Below are 20,862 nucleotides of genomic sequence, written 5' to 3'. Positions count from 1 at the left end.
CCTGTCCTATGTTAAGCTGATATAGGCGATTATGAAGAAGTGTCTGGATTTCAAGGCTGCATGCTTTTTTCTTCTTGGGTTCAAACAATGCTTACAGTGCCTACAGTTCGCTATGAGTTCAATAGGGAGCCTAGAACAGGTTGCCCAGTATAACCAGGACAGTATACAACAGACCATTTCGACCTGTAAAGGTGTTCAGACTGGCCGCACCAGTGAACTCAGGAAGCGAAGTCGATGCTGAAGTCGGCGGAGCGATTGCTGAAGTCGGCGTGGTGAAGGAGAAAGTCATGTTCGAGACAACGGGTGTGGCAGTAGGGCCAACGAAGGTAGCTGGCAAGGTGACGCCAAAGGATACAGCGCATGCTTGAGGGTCTAGGCCCCGAGGACAGCACCAGCCGTCGACAAGGCAGTAATCACCATCAGGGCAAGCCCCTAAGAAGAGGTGTGAGCAGAGATGTACAGATACTACACCGTTAGTATATCACTTACAGGAAGCAGCTGAGCCTGATTCGCAACATGTTTGTTCCAAATCCGGGTTCCAGCAGAGGAATGTGTCTGGATCACTACAAAGTGAATACCCAGCACCGCAAGATTCTTCGCATGTTGTCCCAATGCCACATTGGTGCGTGGGTGGTTGATACTCTTGACGTTTGCCGAAAACGTGCGAGTCTAGTGCGTGAAAGTGGTGGTTAGAGAGAGCTGTCGTTACAGTCAAGGAGGCGAGGATCAAGTGGGTAAAGAACATTGTTGAGAGTGAAGGATTGTTTCAGGTTAGAGAGACTAAAGCGATCTTATGGCATCTACAACACAGAACCGGCCAATCTACAGCGTACTTATACACTCGCTCACACAATCGGCCGCTAGGTCTTGCTACGCACAGTCCTTGTGGCTCTCGGCATAGGCAAGCCTTTACCTAGGGAGCTTCCACAAGATTGTTCACACAGGGATGTCAGGAGAGATATCCACAATTTAAGATTCATAATACGTACGTCTTGATGCCTTCTCAAAGCTTGACAACCCCGCATACTGCACTATGATCTTAAAAAAGAATCCGTGAGAAGATCACCAAGAAAGCTTGTCTGGAATTCTATCCACTAAAGGATGTTGGAATTTCGTATTTTGTACCCCACTATTCTCGCGAACTTCGCATTCAGCTCTGGAGAACGACTCAGCTAAGCGGCTGGATTATAGTTCACACACAACGATTGTGATAAACTGACCTATAGAGTCAGGCTACGAGCTTCAATCTATCCGGTCAAACCGTACGAGTGGCGCTGCTAGACCATTCCACGTAGCAGGCAGCGGGAATGTCTTGTGTGCTGGTAAGCAGTCCCGACATATCGCTAAAAATGACCTAATCCGACTTGAAACAAAGTCTAAAATAGTTCTTTTCAATAGCTGTTCCGTTGAGTGACGTACGATACAAAGACGAGCTGAGAAACAGCTGTTAGCAAAACGAGCTGAAAAAAAAACAGCTGATAATTTCTTCCCGTCCATCCATCCCCGCGCGCACTTTTTACCAGCATTCACAACCAGTGAGACAGCTCTACTCCTCCTCTTACGCCTCTACCTATCCGGTGTCGAGACAATCCCTAAAAACCCCTTCTGACAAGAAACCACGAACGCGAGCAAGTAACATTAATTGTATGCTCAAGTTTGATATGAATCTGTGCTATTTCCCATATGCAAAGCTGTTAATTACAACAAACGCCCGCTTACCTAGTTCCATGTTATGTTGTGCGATCCCTCTTCGCCTTCCAGTAACCACCAAGGCGGCAAATGCCGTGCAGACACCCAATACGCCTCAGCCCACAGTATGTGTAGTTAAGCAAGACACCACTCCTTTATCTAACCATTTCGCCATGCTAGAACGATCAGAAGACGAAAGCAGCAGCAGCAGCAGTGATCGAAAATAGGAGTAGCCAAGCTCGCTCGCTATGCAAAACGCCCACGAACAAAGAGTGAAATGAAGGAAAAATAAGAGATTGAAGAGACGAGACATTATGACTCGTTCTCGTCAGCCTCCTCTTCTTTCCCCCCAGAAGTGATCGCTATGCGTTTCTTAGGCTCACCCCACATTTGCTGCCGCACCTTCTTCTTCTGCTCATCCCTCAACCCTTTCAAAAACCCATACGTCCCTGTGAGGTCATTCAACTGCTGATCGATCCCAAAACTGTTACTCTGCGCCGCCCTAATTAGCGGACTAATCAAGTTCTTCCTTGCCTTGTCCAATTGATCTCTGACAGAATGGATGATTTGAATGTGAACCTTGAGTTCCGATTTGTTGATAAGCGTACTCGCCCTCACATCCTTCAATAACTTGAGATTCTTCTCATACTTTTTAATCTTCATTTTGTTGTTGATGGTCTGGCGCCACATGCTCGCTAGAAACTCGTCTTTGCGGTTTGCGAGACTGTCTTCTTCTTTGGCGACGGAGCGGTGCAGGTTGTGGAATTGGCGGTCGACGCTTTCAAAAAGTTGGAAGAGGACATCTGCGCGGGCGAGTTCGTTGGCAATGTTTTCCTCCAAGGTGGAGAGGAGGTAGTCGAATGTGCGCTGTAGCGTGGCTTTGGAACGCTGTTGGGTGGTGTGGCCCAGGATGTCGTTGACAACGTGGCCAATGGCTGTTGGTGAGCCGTTGCGCTCGAGGAGGCCGATTTTGCTCAGGCCGCCGTGGACGTTGTCGATGACTGTGTCGATCATGCCTATCTTGGGGCCTTGGATGCTTTGGAGTTCTCGCTTGGCCCATTCCATGGTTATGAGGATGCTGGACTGATCAGTAGAGGTACGAGGTCAAGAAGGCTATACCTACGAGTCCATATCACCATCTACGTTGGTAAAGAAACTGGTAATCTTCTCTGATAAGATTTTGAGGCTGTCACCTAGGTCATCTAGCTGGTCTATGATGACAGACGACGCCGACATGTTGGTCGCGCGGACGCTCTCCCCCAGGTCCTGCACTGCGATGCTAGCATCTGCAAGCTCGCGCGACCGGGGGATTACACTCTCAGAAGCGTAAAGCAGAGGCTCAAACTGCTTAGCCATGTTGGCGACATTGGCGACATCCGGAATGAGACTAGCTTGCCAGGGCTGCAGCAATAGATAAGATAAGAAGACGGTCGCGACCGTGAAGATGACGTTCGCTCTCGACCTGGTAAAGATATGAAGACCACTCGCGAACGTGGATATGGTGTCTTCTATCGGCGCAGTGCGGAATTTGGCTTCTCCTCTGTAAGCAAAGCGCATGACTACGGCAGTCAGTATGCACAGCGCGCATCGGTCTGTCGCTACTTACACCCCTCTACTGGCCCCTCATCATGTTGCGACACAGTTGATTCGGTCCCCTGCAATGCGCCAGCGCTCGCCTGTGGTTCTTCGCACGGACTCTGTAGCCGCGACGCGATGTTGTTGGAGAGGTATCTCTGCTCTTCCTCGGGTATGGGCTCGGGGCTTGTTCGCGGTGTCATCTTGTACGGCGACTCTGGCAGTGGTATGCGCGAGGGCGTCACGTCACGGTCGCTGCGGAATTCAAACGGCGACTTGGAGGGGCTGTTGCGCATTGCGCTTTCGCCTAGTAGCGACTTCCTGTACCAGTGGTTGCTCGATTGGGACTTCTGCCAGGCTGGTGGCGCCCATGGTCCGTCCGACTCGGTCTCCGAGTCTACTTCCTCCTGGGGCACGCTCCAGCGCGACGAATGCATGTTGGAGCGCCCGCTGTATGCCGAGTGCATGCTGCGCTCGGGATCGAAGGCTTCGAGCGACGCGCTCAGAGACGGGATGTCGTGCTCGTATATGCTTCCGCGATCCGCTGTGTCCATCATCTTTTGCGCGCAGTCGTTGGTGGTGAGGAAATGGGGAGGAATGCTTGTAGAGGCTGGTGCGAGGTCTCAGCTATGGCGGTATCACAGTGTGGGGGCTCTGCAGGCACATGGGAGTACCCTTGTGACGCGTGAATCTGGGCAGGAACCGTGCAGTATGGTGGGTGTCTAGCGCTATGGTCGTGACAGTGTCGGGAGGGAATGCGATCATAGTGTACGAGGGACTCTCTACTCTCCGTATACCAGCGATAAGCTAATCCATTCGAGGAGCGAGATCAACCGTCCGTGTGCTGTCCAGGGCTGCAGTGGGGTGAAACGGAGTGGCTGGGAGCATGTCTCTGGTTGGCTGTCGTCGCTCCGGGCTAGTGCGGGGAAAGGCAACCGTGACCCCGTGACGCCCTGCAGCACGCGTGCCTAAACCCTTGCCTGCCCGAGTGGTGACGATAACATTAAGCAAGCCCTTGATAGCTTGAATATGTCAGCCTTCAAGAAGAGAAGGCCATTATCGCATCGTGGGATAAGGGAATGCCGTGCGGAGTTGCTGCGCTCTGATTGGTCACAATCACTGTGGAGCACGGCCAGACGTGTGAAGGAGTGACTTGAGCTTGACAGCTGTGGGTACTTGATACTACACCTATAATACCTCTCGGTCTACTGGGGACCAATCCAAGGAAAGCGTGCGCCCAGGCAGGCAAGAAACAAAACCAACGCCAACTACAGCCGGGCATATGTGGGGACAGCTATGTTTGGATAGACTGAGAAGTGGGGTGGGGGGCAAAAAGCAATGTTGGATTGCTTGAATAAAGAAAGAGTGCAGAAGACATCGAGCGCCATCGACACTCTGGTATGCAGGGGAACAAGTACGCTATCTTTCATGATGGACGAAAGTGTGCGTGCTAGCTAGTCCAGCCTCTCCGCTCGAATATTGAACAAAAGGCCAAGACTAGCATCCCATATACGCAATCTCGCAAGAATGCTAGACGAATCTAATCCAACGAACGAGTTGCTGAATGGCTCAGTGCGACCTAAAGGTAGTACATGGTCTCTACAAGGGCAGGGTGAACATCTCTCGACCAAGCGTTCACGGGTAACGCGACCCCTTCGCCGCCTTTGAGTACGCTATGTAGGTACGAGCGACCTCGTTCGCAGACGACGTCCGCCCAGTATGCTGGTGGGCATATGCTGACAGATCGGGTGGCGCGAGCAAAGGTATAGCACAAATTGTGTGTCAGATTTTGAAGCTGGTCAGCTCCAAATTTGTTCTCGTCCTTGAGCACCACGTAGTGCGCCGGTCGTGAAGTGCCTTGCAGTCCCTGCATATGTGGAGGTACCAGTCAGTGTATGTCTCACATGTATTTCGTACAGTGACAACTTACCTGGTGCGCAAGTAGGAAGAAGTCAAACAGCTTCTCGCCGGTGACGCCTCGATCAACGACCGTGCCGGGCTTCGGGTTACCTGTCGACCCATCGGTATCCTCGGCTTTGGTTGGGTAGAAGCGCGTGTGATGACGCTTTCCGACCATGATGATGGAGATCTTGGGGTGCTTTACCTTTGCGCCATAGAGCTTGTCGAATGCGTTCTTGAAAGAGGCACCTTCATCTTCGACCACAGTCTGGTACTGGCTTTCGCCCACTCCGTCCCGGTAGACGATAACCTTCTTTGGAAGATTGCCTCGGTTGCGCTTCTGCCACAACCGAAGACGCTCGATGATCATCTCTTCCAGCTCCGTGACCATCTCTTTGCGACCTTGTTGGCTACGCATACTCGCGGGATACTGTGTGAACATCGCATCAATCGAAGCCACCACGCCAGCGATACTCGGAGCAGTTTCCGAACTCCCGGGAGAAGGGTGTGTGACATCAATGCCGAAAATGATCGTCTGTGCGTCTAAAGGTGCCATTCTCTTGATGTCAACAATGTGATTGACTCCACCAAGCTTCTGATTGAATTTCATCGCAACGTTCGCATAGTATTGGTCTTGCTTCTTCGCAAACTTGCTGCCAATGCAGCAGATGCTTGGTATTCCATATTTCAAGTCGAATAGAGACTTTAGTAGGTCGTATAGTACGGCGTTCTGGTTGGGCAGCAGGACCAACAAGAATTTTGGTTTGCCCGGCAATTGATTCATCAGCGCTGATTCAATCGTTGACCGAATAGTGTCCACTTGTGGTGGGTTCTCTAGAAGCCCGGGCGGAATGTTGACAATGCATAGTTTTGAGGACTCGGCGGGACCCAAACCATACTGTACGAGAGCCTTCCTGAATGCGGCTAGATAAATTTCGAGACCGTTCATACCACCTGGAATGGTGTCAAACCTCCCCGAATTGATCACGAGGGTACTCCTAGAAGGTGGTGTCCAACGTCAGCTTTTGTCTCGTATGCACTTCGTACCAAGGCAAACTTACCACTCGCCTAACTTTCTCGTCACACGGAACGGCGATTCGCCCAGGACCTCAATCTTCAAGTTCCAGGCACCCTTTTTCGGAGTACTCGTCTTCAGTCCCTTGTACAGCAACGTTGGAGGATTCAGAATCCGGCCAGGTACAGTGATCATGTTCGGGTCGACCTTGATACCAAATGCGCTCAAGTTTGTGTTCTCTCCGTCGACCACCGGATCGATCTTGGCTAATACCAGACCATTTCCAGTGATCGACTCGGCGTTCTCATGTGGTCTACGGGCAGCAAATGTGATCATGGCGCTCGTTTGTTGCGGGGAAAGGAGACGTCGTGCTAACTGACCAGGTATGACCTTGCAGAGCTCAGAGGGCAACCACTTTGGATCCTTTGGCTCTCCATAATTGACCAAGGGTGCTTTAGGAGCAACAAGTCTGATGTTGTACGTCTTCAGGAAGTGCTCCTGAACCGTAGGATAGGTAACCTTTCCACTGGCGTCTTGTTTCGGAAAGGTGACATTCGTGCTGTTCTCTCCGTAGGGTGCCACGATTATGGTGCGCAATTTGCGCTTGGTTCCCTTGTTCTCCTTGTTTTTGTTCTTGTCGTCGGGAATGTAGTTCGTCTCGATCTTGACCATTCTGAAGAAGGTCGCGACCCGACTGTGGTCGGCCGGGTTCGATGGCATATGACCTCCACAGACCTCTTTCATCATGTCGAGAAGGGGTCTAAACGTGGGTGCAGTAAATTAGTATATGTCTCAACTGTACCTCCTAAATAGCTGCAACGTACCCAGGCTTGTAAAAGACACCAGTCGCAACGTTGACGTTGACAAGTAATCTGCTAACGCTCGTACGCACGCTGGTGAAGTATCCACGGTAGGCCTGAAGACCATGGCCCAGTACGTGGGACTCCGCTTGAGGATGGCTACCGAAAGGAAAAAACTTGTTTCGCGATGCCGTAGTAACGCTGAGCTCAGTGCTGGGTCCATGTGTGATAATGGTGTTCAAGGCGTCGATGGTCTCGGGCTTCAATGTGTAGTTGAATGTCGGTTGTGACACGTCTCGCAAAAGGTCAGCAAGTGAGACGGTGTTGACTGCTTGGATAGTAATTTCGTAAGTCTGCCTTTTGCGAGACTTCGTTAGTCGACTCTCCTCATTGGCCGCAGGTGGAGGAAAAGGTTCACCGCCCTTGGGATACCATACGACGGTGTAAGTCTGGCTTTTTTCTGGGAGTGTTATCTTCTCTGTGGACACAAGCTTCTGGCTCCAGTCGCTTGTGATCTTGACGGTTGAAAAAGGTGGCATGTCCAATAGTATCTCTATCAATCGCTTCTTCTTGGCTTTTTGTAAATCTTCGTCCGAAAATATGAGCGAGTACCGGTACAGATGTGTGTCCTTCTTGACGGCCTTTAATTCGAAGAAGTTCGCGTGCAGTACGATAGCCCTTCCAGCTATACCATAGGCCGGTCGGGAAGGCAGCGCAAAGTTGATGGAGCTGGCTGCCATCGCTGATGACAAGGTAGGCTTGACCATCTCATTCTCCAGCTTGACGACTTGGGGATTGGGTGGCGGGACTCGACCGTTGCTATGTACGTGTCAGATATCTAGGTATATGTCTGTAGATGAAGGCCACTGTTTGTACAGCCGCGACAACTACTACAGTGCTCACGTTATCTGACCAATCGTTTAGTGTAGCTTACCCGAAAACTTTGACCTCTTCGCGAGGTGGTTTATAATGCATTGCGCCTCCACCGCGGCCACGCCCGCGTCCTGCCATTGCGGATATGCTGTTAGGGTTTGGAGCTGTAAATGTTTGAGTGTTGAATGAGCGAGACAGTAAAGGCTAGTGGATATGTGATCTGGATAGTTTGTGGGAGTGGCTCCAAAATTGGTGAGATAGGGAAGTTGAAGGGAGCAGAAGGGCATTTATAATTGACGTCCAGGGCTGAGACCTGTCTCAACATGTGACTGCCTGTTGGTCATGTTGTGAAAGGATCGAGCGGTGGACGGGCGGGCAACCGAGCCCGGTCTGCAGCAGTCTTACCTCACCAAGTAATGTCTTCCTATAGCTGGATTGAACACTCGGACACCATGTGAGACTTCAGATCGACACTCTTGAGAGGATGGTCCAACCCTCAAAAGCGTCCGACCGCATATGCTACGTTGAAGCTACCATCTGGTGTGATCCAGTAGCAACAGCACAACGGTTTCTGGACATGGCGTCTCAGATTTCCCCCGCAGACTCACCGGTCTGTCTATCTTGTGTGTAACAGTCTCTGGGCCAACATTGGACAGTGATGGGCAAGGGTGGTTGTAAGAAACTACCGCTGTCAATAGCCTGCAGCTCTTGAAAACTCCGAGGACAAGTTGCGAACATGACTGCGCGTTCTTGGGCAGTGTGCTGAAAAGACTCATGTGAAGGGATATATCAGTCCCTCGAGCAATATCGTCTAGGTGTATGCTACGCCTGGCGACTGGCGACTAGTCATGGCCATATGATTGGACATGGCCGCAACCGATGTCGGCTGACCAGTTGTAGCTGAAGCTTGCAAAATATCGTCATCGTGATATGTGTTGGACTGGTTTATCTGGGGTAATTGGAAGGCAGCTAGTAGATGGCGCACGGACTCTGTAGCGCGACATCGGCTTGAATATTCGGCGTCACTTTGCAAGAACATCACCAACTCAACCCCACAACACAACACCATGCCGCCACGATTAAACATCCCCGCGTTCACGCGATCAATCGCATTCCGGCCAAGGCCTCAGGCTCAATGGCCTGCTCGGTCAGCACTCCGCCTGGCACCGTCGCAATGCCGCCTCTACTCGGACTCGACCAAGACTCCAGCCGCCGACCGATCGAAGCGAGAGGATGCGAAGCCGATTGAACATGTCTCGGAGGAAGCAGCCTCTATGGCAAAAACAATGGGAGAAAAGGGCCCTGATCTAAACCAGGGCACACCGATTGAAGATGTGAGGTCATTCGTAGCGCACATTGCAAGGCGAAGACTAACAATGTGCTAGGTAGTCAAGGGAGACAAGGAGGCGCAACAGAATCTGCCAAAGGTGATGCAGGACAAGCTCAACTCGCAGAAGCCCAAGACGACGCCCAACATGGCACCCAAGGGATCACGGTCATATTCGACTATGACGACACAGCCAAGTGGGAACAGCGGCATGGACATGGGTCTGGTAGACTTGCAGTCTGTGTCAAAAGCACCGGCGACCCCAGGACTGAAGTTTGAGATGCCATCTCTACCTCTTCCAAAGGATGGTCACGTCAAGCACCGCCACGACCCCGTAGTTGACCAGGTCACCAATCTGCTCATGCGACACGGCAAGAAGAGCGTTGCAGAGCGGGTAGGTCAGCCAACCTCGAAGCATAGCCTGCAGATAACTGACTTGACTGGCAGAACATGGCGCTGATCCTGCAACACCTTCGGACATCACCAGTTCCTACCATTAACCCATCGCGACCGCTGCTCCCTGGCGCACCCCCACCGTCACATCTCCCGCTCAACCCCGTGCTCTACCTCACTCTTGCTATCGACTCGGTCGCCCCTCTCATGCGCATCCGAAGTCAGCGAGGTGCCGCTGGAGGTGGTGTTGCTCTACAGATTCCCGTTCCGCTGGGTCAAAGGCAACGGCGGCGTGCTGCTATCCAGTGGATCATGGCCGCTGCATCCAAGAGGAGGAACGCGGGCAGTGGCAAGGGCAGCTTGGCCCAGCGTATCGCTCAGGAGCTCATCGCTGTAGTACAGGGCACGAGCGGAATCTGGGACAGGCGCAATGCCATCCACAAGCTTGGTGTTGCTGCACGAGCTAACATTGTTCTGCCCCGAAAGAGGTAGAGCGTCCAGGCATGCGGAGGAGCGTCAATGTATAATATATCTATCAATGTCACCGTTGCAACGGCCTACCGTGTCTTTCCGCTGTATGTCAGGTGGTTGGGAACCAAATGATGAGGTAACTTTGAATGTACTTTTTAGCTAGACTGGGCGAGTAGCTCCGCGCGAGCCATGCCAGCACAGCCACACCTGCTCCACCGGTCGCCAAGCACATGATGAATGAATGCGTTGATTCTGAACAGCTCAATATGCGCACAGCTCGATTGGGGTTGGCAATAATTTAACGGAAAAGACTTCCTATATCCGCGTACGGCTTCAGGTCTATTCCCACACGTCGTGATTCGGTCCCTGTGTCAGCGGCGTGAGGCAGCTTGCTGGTGATCTTCGCATGCCAAGCACTGCCAAACCGCCAGATGTTGAGGGGCTCGATGCCCACTTCCCACCGCCTGGACCAAGAATACCCGCGACCGTCGTCTCGCGCTGACTGTTCCCGAAAAGCTCCATTGTCTGCTGTCCGAGGTTTCATTTCCATATGTCGTCCGCCTCCATCAACCTGCTAGGGAACAACTTGTTCTCCGACAGCGGTTAGCTATATACTACGGTTCGGCCCGCCATCGCTTTCAGCTACAGTCTTTGGAATTACTACCCCACCGCTGTTATTAGTACCATCACGCGCTCACCCCACATCTTTCCAGACCAGTGACTGCTCGGTACTGGACCGCTGGCATTTGTAGCCCCTTCACCCGACAGCACACAGCTAGGCCTATGATGCCATAGCGCAACACCAATTGATACCTTCAATCACTTCAGCTACCCCGCGAGCAAGACCGCGTTTTACTACCCTTCTTCGACACGCATTCACGCTTCACTCTACACACTCCGTTGTCCACACTCCGCACGCGACTCTGGTGAACATTTCCACACCGCTACCATGGCGTCACTCGAAGCTGCCATTGACGAGGAGATGAGGGAGGTTAACAAGATCCTCGAAGGCAACCAAAATCCTGGACCACGTCGTGCAGAGAGTCCAGTGGCGCGCGCGCAAAGTCCTGGCTCGGCTGCCTCGCCCATTCGCAGCATGCTAGACATCGATACTCCGGGGCAGCGCAGAAGCTCTAGCCGCGGAAGCACTGGCATCCCCTTCGCCATGCCCAAATCACCGCGTCGAGTGAACCCCGAATCAGCCTACAAGTTCGAAATGCTGCCATCCATCGACGCACACGCTATGCCTAAGCGAGTATCTCAAGGTGGCAAGCTGGATGCTAATGCGAAGCCTCGCGCCATGTCGTCTGTTTATGGCAACTCCAGTGGCTTCTATGGCTCTTCGAACTCAAAGGAAAGACACAACTCCATGAACGGACCCATGGGCAGATCCAAGTCAGGCTCTCCGGGTCCCAATCGATCTGCTTCTCCAGCAACGCGCATGCTGAACCCGGCGCAGCCCGCCCCAACATCAAACAACACTTTCGTGACAGACTCGGGCAAGCGCATTGACATGGACACAGCCTATCGCAAACTCTCCGACTCCGCTTTGGCGCGCTCTGAGGGCGGCTTATCCTCGCTCCCCAATCGCAAGGGTGTTGATCCTGTCAAAGGCACTGCTACCGCACCGGGTGGGGGTGTGCGTCTGGCGACAGATGACGATGGCGAGGACAGCGCTGCTGTCGAGAGTAGTGACAACAACGCCTCCGATAGTTCAGATTGGGATGACGGCTGGAAAAAGACCAAGAAAACAGAGCGAGGTAGACAGCGGTCAAGAAAGTCATCTGGAGGCACCGACAGTATGGGTAGAGAAGTCATCACTGCTAAGAGCCTGCTGGCTGCTGCTGAGCAAGAGCGTAAGTGCTATGATTATGTCGAATTGTTCATCAGACACTGACTGTAATCAGGGCGAGAAGTTGCAGTCTCCTACAAAGTGCGATCACTACTCGAGCCATCGATAAACGTCACCGGCCCAAACGGCGAGAGGATGACGAGAAAGAACTCATCGGGAGTGGTACATCCTCATACAAGTTTTGACCAGGGCGGTTCAGGTCTTTCGACCCCGGTTCATTCAGACCATGAGGATGAGCTTGCCGAAATCAAATCAGCCCAGCAGCTTTCTCTAAACATCTCGCCTATCCAATCAAGTCCAGAAGCCCACCGTTGTGTTCGGCAAATTATCAGGGGTGACTATGTTCAATTTGCCGAAGATGCGAAGAATGGATTGAGAAGACAGCGTGTATACCTGGTGTCTACTGATCTTAGCGACGAAGCAGCATATGCCCTGGAGTGGACGATCGGCACCGTTTTGCGAGATGGCGATACCCTTCTAGCAGTCTACGCTGTGGATGAGGAAACAGGAGTAGCGACGACTGATGCTTCCGGTGCGCCTATCAGTCAAGGTACTACCGGACGACAGGAATCAGACCATCTCAAGAGGACACTGTCCAACCATGACGGTTTACCAGCGACCAGACCCGGTTTTTCTGCTCTGTCTAGCTCGATAATGGCAACGGAAGCCAATGTGGGTGCCATGGGAAAGGCAGAGAAAGACAGGTATCAGGCATGCGTAGAGGTCTCTGACCGGTGTGTTAAACTGTTGAGGAAGACGCGGCTGCAAGTGCGAGCCGTTGTTGAAGTGTTCCATTGCAAGAGCCCCAAGCATATGATTACTGAAGTCGTAGGTTTTTTGAGCTGGTATTTGATCTCGGAACAATGTGCTGACAGACGGTGAACAGATTGACTTTTTGGAGCCTACCCTGGTAATTCTTGGGTCACGAGGCCGGAACGCGCTGAAAGGGTATGTTAAGCTCTCTACATACGGGACGCATAAATGCTAACTGTGGCAGTGTTCTACTCGGATCTTTCAGTAACTACCTGGTAACCAAATCATCGGTGCCAGTCATGGTTGCCCGGAAACGACTCCGGAAACACAGCAAATACAAACGGCAAAACGTGCGGATGTCCAACGTCATCGCAGGTTCTAATGACAGGCTCGCAAATGCAAAGATCGATTAACCGCTTGTTTAGTAATTTGTCAACTATGCGTTTTGGAAGGTGTTTTGCGTCCAACGGGTGGTGGTCTCCGCCTGAAGATTTGAGTTTCGGTATCACGAAACGTGAGAGGTTTGGCAGGACCACATGCCTGGGCTTGGTAATCGCTGGAGTCTGGGTTTGGTTTCTTACAACATGTGTATCTTTACACCGATATGAGGAGTCAACCTCTTGTCGCCAGTCTATTTATATCCAGATCGACTCAGGCACGACATGCTTCAGATGCGCTCATGACTGGGACGCCCCATGGTAGGGCTTAGCCTCTTCACAATATGACCGTTCAGCTTCATAACGGTGCTACATCATAACCACTTTCCGCTAGAACGGGTTCGTCCGGAAAATTACATGTCGTGTAAGATTAAAGGGCGCTGCATGTTATAATTGCTTTTTACCTTCTAGAACTTCTAGCGTGTGGCATGTCGAGTCCACCCTGAGGCGTTTACCGGAACGTCTCCATGAGGCTGCATGTTTCAAGTTGTGTGTATTTCTTTTGCAAGTCGCGGCTGCCCCTTCCGAAAGATTGCGACGTCACCCGGGCTGCCCGTTGTTGCGCGTATGAGGGCCGTGCAGACCCGTATCAGTACCCGAGCATCTGGATCGCCCAAACCTTACTACCTTTCACTACGCCTTATACATCTTAACCTAATGTCAAAAGTCAGCCAAGACTTCATCGTACCCCGCAAATACGCAATGCGGTAGTCGGTGCGCGAGGGTGCGCGAGGGCCCGCTTGTGGCGGCAGTGGGCTGACGGAAAACGTTCATGCATGGCACCGTCCTCTCACGATTCCTACAGCTGAACCCAGGACCAGAGCGCGGCTGTGCGCCGGCGTTCTTGGGTGCAGATGGAGGGATCATGGGTCTTGAAGGTAGAGGTGTGCTACTCTAGTCAAAAAGGTCTGGATGCCTTGTTGTAAAGGGTTCAGTTCATCATCAAACACTTCTATCTTTCTTTCAAACTAGGCGGATAATGTATTTTCCTATGGCGTTGCCAACATCATTTCAATACTTCTCCCGATTCGGACAGTGCAGTTTCCTTGATATCGACGAAGACGAGCTGGACACTTCGAGCCTCCATACACGAACCGTCAAACCTGCTGCACGAGAGAATCTGATCAATCGACACAGATGGACGGCATCGACATTTGACACCAACATCGATGCAACTACCCTTTTGTCGGACATCGGCCATCTAGCACCTTCACTCATAAAAGAATTTATCCCCAAGGACCACGTAGAGAATACCTTTCCCTTTCGGTTGATCAACGACATCGATTTCCACGGCGAGGAAGAAGGATACATCGCACTCAGCTACTGCAGAAAACAACTCACCTTGAACGCACCAAGAAGAGTCGTTACACCAGTAGGAGATCTTCCTTTTGGATGGCAGAAGGAAGTCGAGCAGTTCCCGCTACCGACTAGCGCTGCACTATTTGAGGCTGTCATCAAAGAAAGGAACAAGGGTGAGGGACTGTGGTTCGACCAAGTGTGTCTCGAACAGGAGGATGAGAGCGAAACGACAGGAATCGTCGGTGCCATCGATGTCATCTACAAGAATGCAAGGGCGGTTGTCGTAGCACTGGACGATATTGCTGTTACGCCAGATGAGGAACAGTTCCTGCGCTACTATGTCGAGCAATATAGCTACTCCCAGCTGCCTTCAGGCCAGGAACCCAATGCAAGACTAACGCCACCTCTCATGGAGCAGTTCAGCCCCTTGAAGACTTTTCTCGAGCGAATCATCGGCTCAGATTGGTTTGAGCGCGCATGGTGCTCGCACGAGATGAAAATGGGGCGAAGCCATATCTTCCTAGTACCTTCGATCCGGCACTACGAAGACGAGGTTCAAACGATCACGCGGTTTACTGGAGATTTCTTCATTCATTTACTGGTTCTTGCCAGTGAGCTCGCGACGTTCACTCCGCCAGTGACGGCAAAGATCCGCTCACTTTTGGCATTCTTCCAGGAGCTCGATATGCTCAACAGACATGGCCAAAATGCACTACGAAGACCAGATACCCCACACGATCAGCCTCCTACAATGCAATCATTCACTTCATTGGTTACGGACACTTTTCGCCTGAAAGCAGGTGGCGATCCACGACTACCCGAGTATGTGCGGAGGCTTGACGCAAATCGTGACAAGACCGCTATAGCATTGAATGCTTCAGGTCTACCTCTAGCTCTAGCCCCTCCAGGTCCATTCTCAAGACCGAACATAGAAGATGAGTGTCTCCGCTCACTACTCCTTGTCGGTATCGCGGCGCGAGACCCCGTCGCACTTTGCACAACTGGTACGCCACTCCAACTTCACGACGGATCAGTCTCCTGGCTATGCCGTCCGACCCCCCTCGACACCGCCGCAGCTCGTTCCCCACCACTACACTTCTCAAGCCAAGCAGGGCAGATTGTTCAAGCCTCGGATGGCAGAGCAGAGTACGCGCAGCTGGATCTTATCTTCCTCGACCTCCCACACCGGACACAACCCAGCCCATCCTTTCCTACACACGTCGTGCGAGCACGCATGATAATCGACCTGTGTGTCCAATACCACATCCCCGGATCAGGATTATGGAATTTTTCCGTTGCACCCAATCACCCACGCACACCCGCTCTGCGCAACATCTTCATCCAGACACTAGCCTGCGTCTTGAGTTGCGGATCGCAATGGCTGTTGGAAGTCTTGAACGGTCTGCAAGACGTAAACCAACCGAGACTTCTACCATATGATATCGAGATGCTACTGAACCCTCATCTCATATTACAAAACTACATTCTACTTCCAGAAGGCCAGACGGCGTTGTCGTCGTTGGTTCACTTCCTTTCTACATTGATCACATCGGGAATACCCTGGCCGTCAGGTGCTTCGGAACGCACGCATGGGCCTTTGATTATTTCTGCTCCTTCCTCGTCGTCTACATACGACTACTCGGGCGCACCACTCCAAAGCGGTAGCGGTAAAGCCATAATCTTCGCTCCATTCGAACACTCCAAGACGCTTCTCATTGCTGTTCCGGACGTGGTTAAGGGGACGGAGTACGCTCCTCTAGCCCGAGGCTGGATTCTAACAAGCATGAATCCTTTTACTGGGAGTCCAAAACCGACTGTTAGTTGGACGCTGCAGAGTAAAGGGGTTGTGTTTGGAGATGCGGGGTTCAGTGGGAGGTTGGCGGGGTGTGGCAGGGGGGAAGTGAGGAACCATAGGGTTTATGGGTCATTGAGAAGGTCATAGACACATTTCTTCTTCTATTGGCGTTTGTGGGAATATATGGAGGTGATCTGGATAGATGGATTGGATGGAATTTATGACTCTAGATTGATGTTGTATATAGATTGTATAGATATTGTGATATGAATTATTGTATATTACCAGACTACTTCACAGATTTCGTATGCGTCGCCATGATGCCTTTTTGTGCAGTGTAGTGAACTAATCATGTCTTTCACTATCAACATAGAACTAGCATTATGATATCTCCGTGTACTCTCCCGTTACCATTATCAGAGGTACATCTTACCAAATACCACACCACGTTCCCAGCGACAGGATCCCATCAGACCTCGAGCACGAAGACTGCAGGAATGGAGGACAAAATACGTGCATACACTACGTCACCAAACTCAAACATGTCTATTGCTACTTACTCATCAGCATACCCACACATGCACATAATCACCACCAAAACGCTGAGAAACTTTGCATGTGTTTACTTTTTGTGACTTGTCGTGGGTGCAGGGCGCGACGTGCATGGAAGCCATGCATGGAAAGATCTGAAACACAGTAGCGTGAATCGTAGGAATCCTGCGATCGTTGTTGGATCGTGTATTAAGATGGGGCGACGTATCGTGGCTTGAAGGATTTGGATGGGCGGCTGAACGGCTGAAGTTCGGTATGTGCGCGCAGGATTGGATGTTGTGGGCGCGGAAAAAAAGAAAAGAAAGCATTAGTGGGAGATGGGGACGTTTTAGATAACGTCTTCAGGGAAGAAGGGAGAAAAAAAAGGAAAGAAAGTGGATTTTTCGATCTGCGACCGCGTGTTATGTAGGATGATGGAGGGGTTTGCATTCCTTCCATGGAGTCGATCAAACAGGCTGCGAGTGTTATCCAGGTAGCTGGGAGTTTGTGGCTGAGGTTTCAGGTCCTTCTGTAAGTGATTTTGTTTTTCCTTCTATGGCTTCTGGGATGAGGGTAAAAATAGTGATGTGTGCGTGTTGACATGGCTATGAGAGTGGTGAAGATTGGCTTGGTGAAGGCTGAATCGTGGCATGCATGCAGATACGAGTAATAATCCCATGCGGGGTGGATCAAACAGGACTGACTGGCTTGGTCATGTTCAACCCGATATTAAGCTGGGGATAAAGGTGTATGCAAGTAAAGAAGTTTCAGGTCGTTCCATAGCATAGCTGACGATATTTTGTTGTTTTTTTGTTTACACTTGCTCCCAAGGACGAACCGAGGTTGTTACGCCAGACGCCGAGTGTAGTCCATCGTGCCTGCATGAGTAGAAACCGTGAGGGAGGTGCATGATTAGTCGAGTATAACATATCGAGACAGAAAAGCAAAGCAGGAGTTTCGATAATACGATGACCTGGCGTTGTATAGCAATTGTACATGCTAAGAATTGATATTCGTTATTCTACCCTTGATAGATCATGCTATGCCCGCTTTCCGTACTCCTGCAGTCCATCCAAGGATGCTCAAGTGGTCTCAGCACCCAAGGGCGCCAGTTCATTGACGATGAAGTCTCTCGCCGAGTACAAATTCGTGGAACCGTACACGACTCTTCTTTGCTGACCAGGACCTGCAGCGCTAGTCCGTTGCGACCACGCTTGTAGATTACCAAACTGTAGAGGCAGATAGTCAGTATATGCTTCACTTGTGTTTGTGGCCACGTCGACTTACTTCGTCCATGCTGCCGCCTCCTACAGGGAAAACCAATGCTTCTGTGTAGCCTTGTCGTCTTTGCCCGAACGAGGCTTCAATGCCGCGCGAGACGGTGCTTTGGTTCCGTGTCTGGCTAGCTGGCGGTATGGTTCCGCGGGCGTTCGCTGATCGGGGGTCGAAGTAGAGCCAGGATTCTATCTTGTTCAGTGCACTCGAGGTTGCGTCTATAGGTAGCAGTTAGTAAGAGTCTCGACATGCGTTACCAAAGATTTGGCTTACTTTGAGGATCGGAGATGGCCTCTACAACTTTTGTTAGGGTCAGATCCTTGTTGGCTGGCAAGTAACTCTTGATGCCGGACTAGAGAACAGGACGTCAGTCGTTATTCCATGGGCCGAACGAAGCACTTACTAATACACCCTCGAAGTTGGGTGCTCCTAGACCGGCTTCTTTGAATTTGTCTGAGACGCGACTGCTTAAACTCGAGAAGCCACCGAAGAGATTCGATGACGCCTGTGCTGGCTGCGTAGGCGCAGAGCTCAACATGGTCATACGCGTAATCTGGCGAACTGTTTTAACATATGCTACAGCTGTTGTATCACATCCAGCTTGTTCCAGAGCTTGTGTAAAGCTGTCGAGCTCGTTGCGCGATAGGTCATCAGACGTAGTCAGATACCACTGTAGGAACAAACGTAGCTTGTCGTACGGATCATTTCCCTTGTCCGTAGATTTGATTATGTCTAAAATGGTTGCTTTAGTGGCCTTTCCAAGCTCTTCTTCGAGCTGGAAGAACTCGTCCAGTTTTCTCTGCTTGATGCCGTCCATGACGGACTCGAGCATGCTCATGTGGCTCTCAATAGTCGCCTTGCGCTCACGGAGCTCGGGAAGCATGGATATGGCGCCCTTTAGATGAGCTGCGAACTGGGTTTCCATATCGTCGATGGAGTTAGAGCCTGTAGAGTTCGTGATCTTGTCCGCATCTGCCGTATACTTGGTCCACTCGTTTGTGACGTCGTCTGCTACTTGAGGGAAGGGTTGGGCTGCATTGCGTTTCCAGAAGTAGTCGCTCGCAGCCAAATCGTAAGTCTGTTTCTTGGAACCGCTCTCAGGCTTCTCCTTATCGTTTGGCACGGTCACAACGACCTTGTTGAGGGAAAAGTCTAGTACGTCGTAAACAAGACTTTGGTATATCCACGAGTGACTGAACATGGGGCAAAGGTCGATGTTGCGGTCAACGATGATGAGCACAGGGCGAGACGCTGTGTTGGCGGAGAAGAGATTTTCCTTGCTGTTGAGAATGTGATCGCGCAACTTTCGATCAAGCTTGGCCGCGATATCGGAAGCAGCTCCACCTGTTGGGCAGCGTATAATGGGAACCACTGCCATGGTGACTACGACCGAGAAGAGGCCTGAGACGATACGATCGATCAGCTCATCGAGCTCCTGGTCCGACGTCTTTGGGCTATTTATCTTTCGATAGGCATCCTCGATGTTCAGGGAGAATTGGTCGCTGTCGAGGGTGACAAAGTTTAGATACTGGTCGTATATCTGGGCGAGGTTCTCGGCAGCCGATGGCGAGGACGCGATCTGGCCACCCCAGTCTTCTAGGAGTGCTCTGGGGACACTTGACAGGAAGTTGACGTATACCGGTGTGTACAAGCCATCGTTCAGATCTTTGGTCACCAGCGCTAGATTCTCGGCTGTGGGCGCGATCAGGTATATGCCTGGTGTGTCGGGTATGGGGCTCCGCTTGGATGCAAGATTGAAGTGTACAGTAACCTGCATGCCCTCAGTATTCTACAGCCATATTCTAAGGGGGGTTGACCGTACCCCAGCCGCTCTCAGGTCATTGGTACGCAGTACTGCGGATATAACATTCCTCGCCTGGGTATCGAGGATCAGCACTTTCCACTCGATATCCGCAGTGTTGGTGGTTGCGCTGGACTCTTCAGGAGCGTCGACGTCGTTGATGGGGGCATTGAGGCTTTCGGGAGTCAGCACAGGGTCGCCGGCCTTGCAGGAGTAGGACCACTCACTTGAGTATGCGCTTAATGGCAGCTATCACGTGTGGTTAGTGGTATGCTGCAGTATCAAAGAAAGTCGCATACCAATCTGGCGGTCCCGCAGTGAAAGAGCCATTGTATTTCGTCCTGGCACCCGCCGTGTGTCAAATTAATCGCATGCGCAGAAAGAGGGTGAGAGGCGTGAAGGAAGTATGATTCGTGTAGTCAGGCCGCAAAGAAGACACTGTGGCGCGTCTGCCTGCCCGCGCTCTCACTGCTGTCCCGGACTTTGGTGATGCAGCTCGAGCTTGCCCGCCCCACCCGGGGCTAGCGCGTCGCGCTACTTGGCGGGCAGGCGACCTTTGAAAACGGGCTCGCCCCTTCGCTGCGCTCCCTCGCCCTTCAACTCACCTCGCCCACAACAACCAACCCCCTTCTTCCCTCTTGACACCCATGCTACTTCTCAGTGAACTCTCGCCCACCTAATAAGGGCATCTGATTCTGAGGCTAGATTCAACCGAAAGGTCCTTGCTTTGGGGGAAGTGTGCGCTCAGGCTGGCAGCGGCGTTTGTGAGGAAGGCGTGCGTTGTGGAGGGCAGAGTGACAATCATCTTGGATTTTCTGCTACTAATACAGCTCCGTCTTCGAGTCGACGCACAAGCATCAGGGAGTCTGGCCGGGCTATCGCGCAAGGCGGAGATCAGCTCGTCGCAGACATACAACGCGTGCTGTGTACTGGGTGCGCGCGCAAACGTCAAGTGACGCATCAGCAGCAGTGTGCTCCTCATCGCATAATACGCGAGGCAAAGTGCCATCTCCATAAAAGCCATATCTACGCATCGTAGACTGGGGGCAACACGGCATTGCGGGCGCCGGGGACACG

At 51.7% G+C, this 20,862-nt stretch overlaps 7 protein-coding genes across 8 annotated transcripts; 3 read left to right on the top strand and 4 right to left on the bottom strand.

Moving 5' to 3' along the window:
- Window positions 1-130: 130 nt before the first annotated feature.
- Window positions 131-745, bottom strand: ALTATR162_LOCUS5153 (uncharacterized protein; the record flags this gene model as incomplete). The annotated part of the gene is made up of 2 exons (XM_043312771.1): window positions 131-432; window positions 490-745. 2 exons carry the CDS (start codon window positions 743-745, stop codon window positions 131-133), a joined length of 558 nt encoding a protein of 185 aa, XP_043168706.1.
- Window positions 746-2,001: 1,256 nt separating this feature from the next.
- On the bottom strand, window positions 2,002-3,821 carry ALTATR162_LOCUS5152 (uncharacterized protein; the record flags this gene model as incomplete). Its single annotated transcript, XM_043312770.1, has 3 exons — window positions 2,002-2,767; window positions 2,813-3,248; window positions 3,296-3,821. The coding sequence occupies 3 exons, from the start codon at window positions 3,819-3,821 to the stop codon at window positions 2,002-2,004; spliced, it is 1,728 nt and encodes a 575-aa protein (XP_043168705.1).
- Window positions 3,822-4,843: 1,022 nt separating this feature from the next.
- Window positions 4,844-7,989, bottom strand: ALTATR162_LOCUS5151 (uncharacterized protein; the record flags this gene model as incomplete). 2 transcript variants are annotated; one of them, XM_043312768.1, is made up of 5 exons in its annotated part: window positions 4,844-5,131; window positions 5,195-6,161; window positions 6,225-6,938; window positions 7,003-7,797; window positions 7,913-7,989. In XM_043312768.1, the coding sequence occupies 5 exons, from the start codon at window positions 7,987-7,989 to the stop codon at window positions 4,844-4,846; spliced, it is 2,841 nt and encodes a 946-aa protein (XP_043168703.1). The 2 variants fall into 2 exon arrangements, with proteins under 2 accessions (XP_043168703.1, XP_043168704.1); XM_043312769.1 differs by lacking the exon at window positions 4,844-5,131 and having other exon boundaries at window positions 5,574-5,593; window positions 5,656-6,161.
- A 929-nt stretch (window positions 7,990-8,918) lies between these two features.
- ALTATR162_LOCUS5150 (uncharacterized protein) lies at window positions 8,919-10,063 on the top strand (the record flags this gene model as incomplete). The annotated part of the gene is made up of 3 exons (XM_043312767.1): window positions 8,919-9,185; window positions 9,237-9,572; window positions 9,626-10,063. The coding sequence occupies 3 exons, from the start codon at window positions 8,919-8,921 to the stop codon at window positions 10,061-10,063; spliced, it is 1,041 nt and encodes a 346-aa protein (XP_043168702.1).
- Window positions 10,064-10,991: 928 nt separating this feature from the next.
- On the top strand, window positions 10,992-13,060 carry ALTATR162_LOCUS5149 (uncharacterized protein; the record flags this gene model as incomplete). Its single annotated transcript, XM_043312766.1, has 4 exons — window positions 10,992-11,898; window positions 11,950-12,722; window positions 12,781-12,842; window positions 12,892-13,060. The coding sequence occupies 4 exons, from the start codon at window positions 10,992-10,994 to the stop codon at window positions 13,058-13,060; spliced, it is 1,911 nt and encodes a 636-aa protein (XP_043168701.1).
- Window positions 13,061-14,063: 1,003 nt separating this feature from the next.
- Window positions 14,064-16,325, top strand: ALTATR162_LOCUS5148 (uncharacterized protein; the record flags this gene model as incomplete). Its single annotated transcript, XM_043312765.1, has 1 exon — window positions 14,064-16,325. One exon carries the CDS (start codon window positions 14,064-14,066, stop codon window positions 16,323-16,325), a length of 2,262 nt encoding a protein of 753 aa, XP_043168700.1.
- A 1,466-nt stretch (window positions 16,326-17,791) lies between these two features.
- ALTATR162_LOCUS5147 (uncharacterized protein) lies at window positions 17,792-20,115 on the bottom strand (the record flags this gene model as incomplete). The annotated part of the gene is made up of 7 exons (XM_043312764.1): window positions 17,792-17,938; window positions 17,997-18,202; window positions 18,258-18,336; window positions 18,388-19,755; window positions 19,807-19,960; window positions 20,013-20,034; window positions 20,085-20,115. The coding sequence occupies 7 exons, from the start codon at window positions 20,113-20,115 to the stop codon at window positions 17,792-17,794; spliced, it is 2,007 nt and encodes a 668-aa protein (XP_043168699.1).
- Between the last annotated feature and the right edge of the window lie 747 nt (window positions 20,116-20,862).

The sequence above is a fragment of the Alternaria atra genome (assembly GCF_907166805.1).
Source record: "Alternaria atra isolate CS162 genome assembly, contig: 25, whole genome shotgun sequence".
In the NCBI taxonomy this organism is placed as follows: domain Eukaryota; kingdom Fungi; phylum Ascomycota; class Dothideomycetes; order Pleosporales; family Pleosporaceae; genus Alternaria; species Alternaria atra.
Note: the sequence above shows the minus strand (reverse complement) of the source record. Positions and strands in the feature narration are given on the sequence as shown.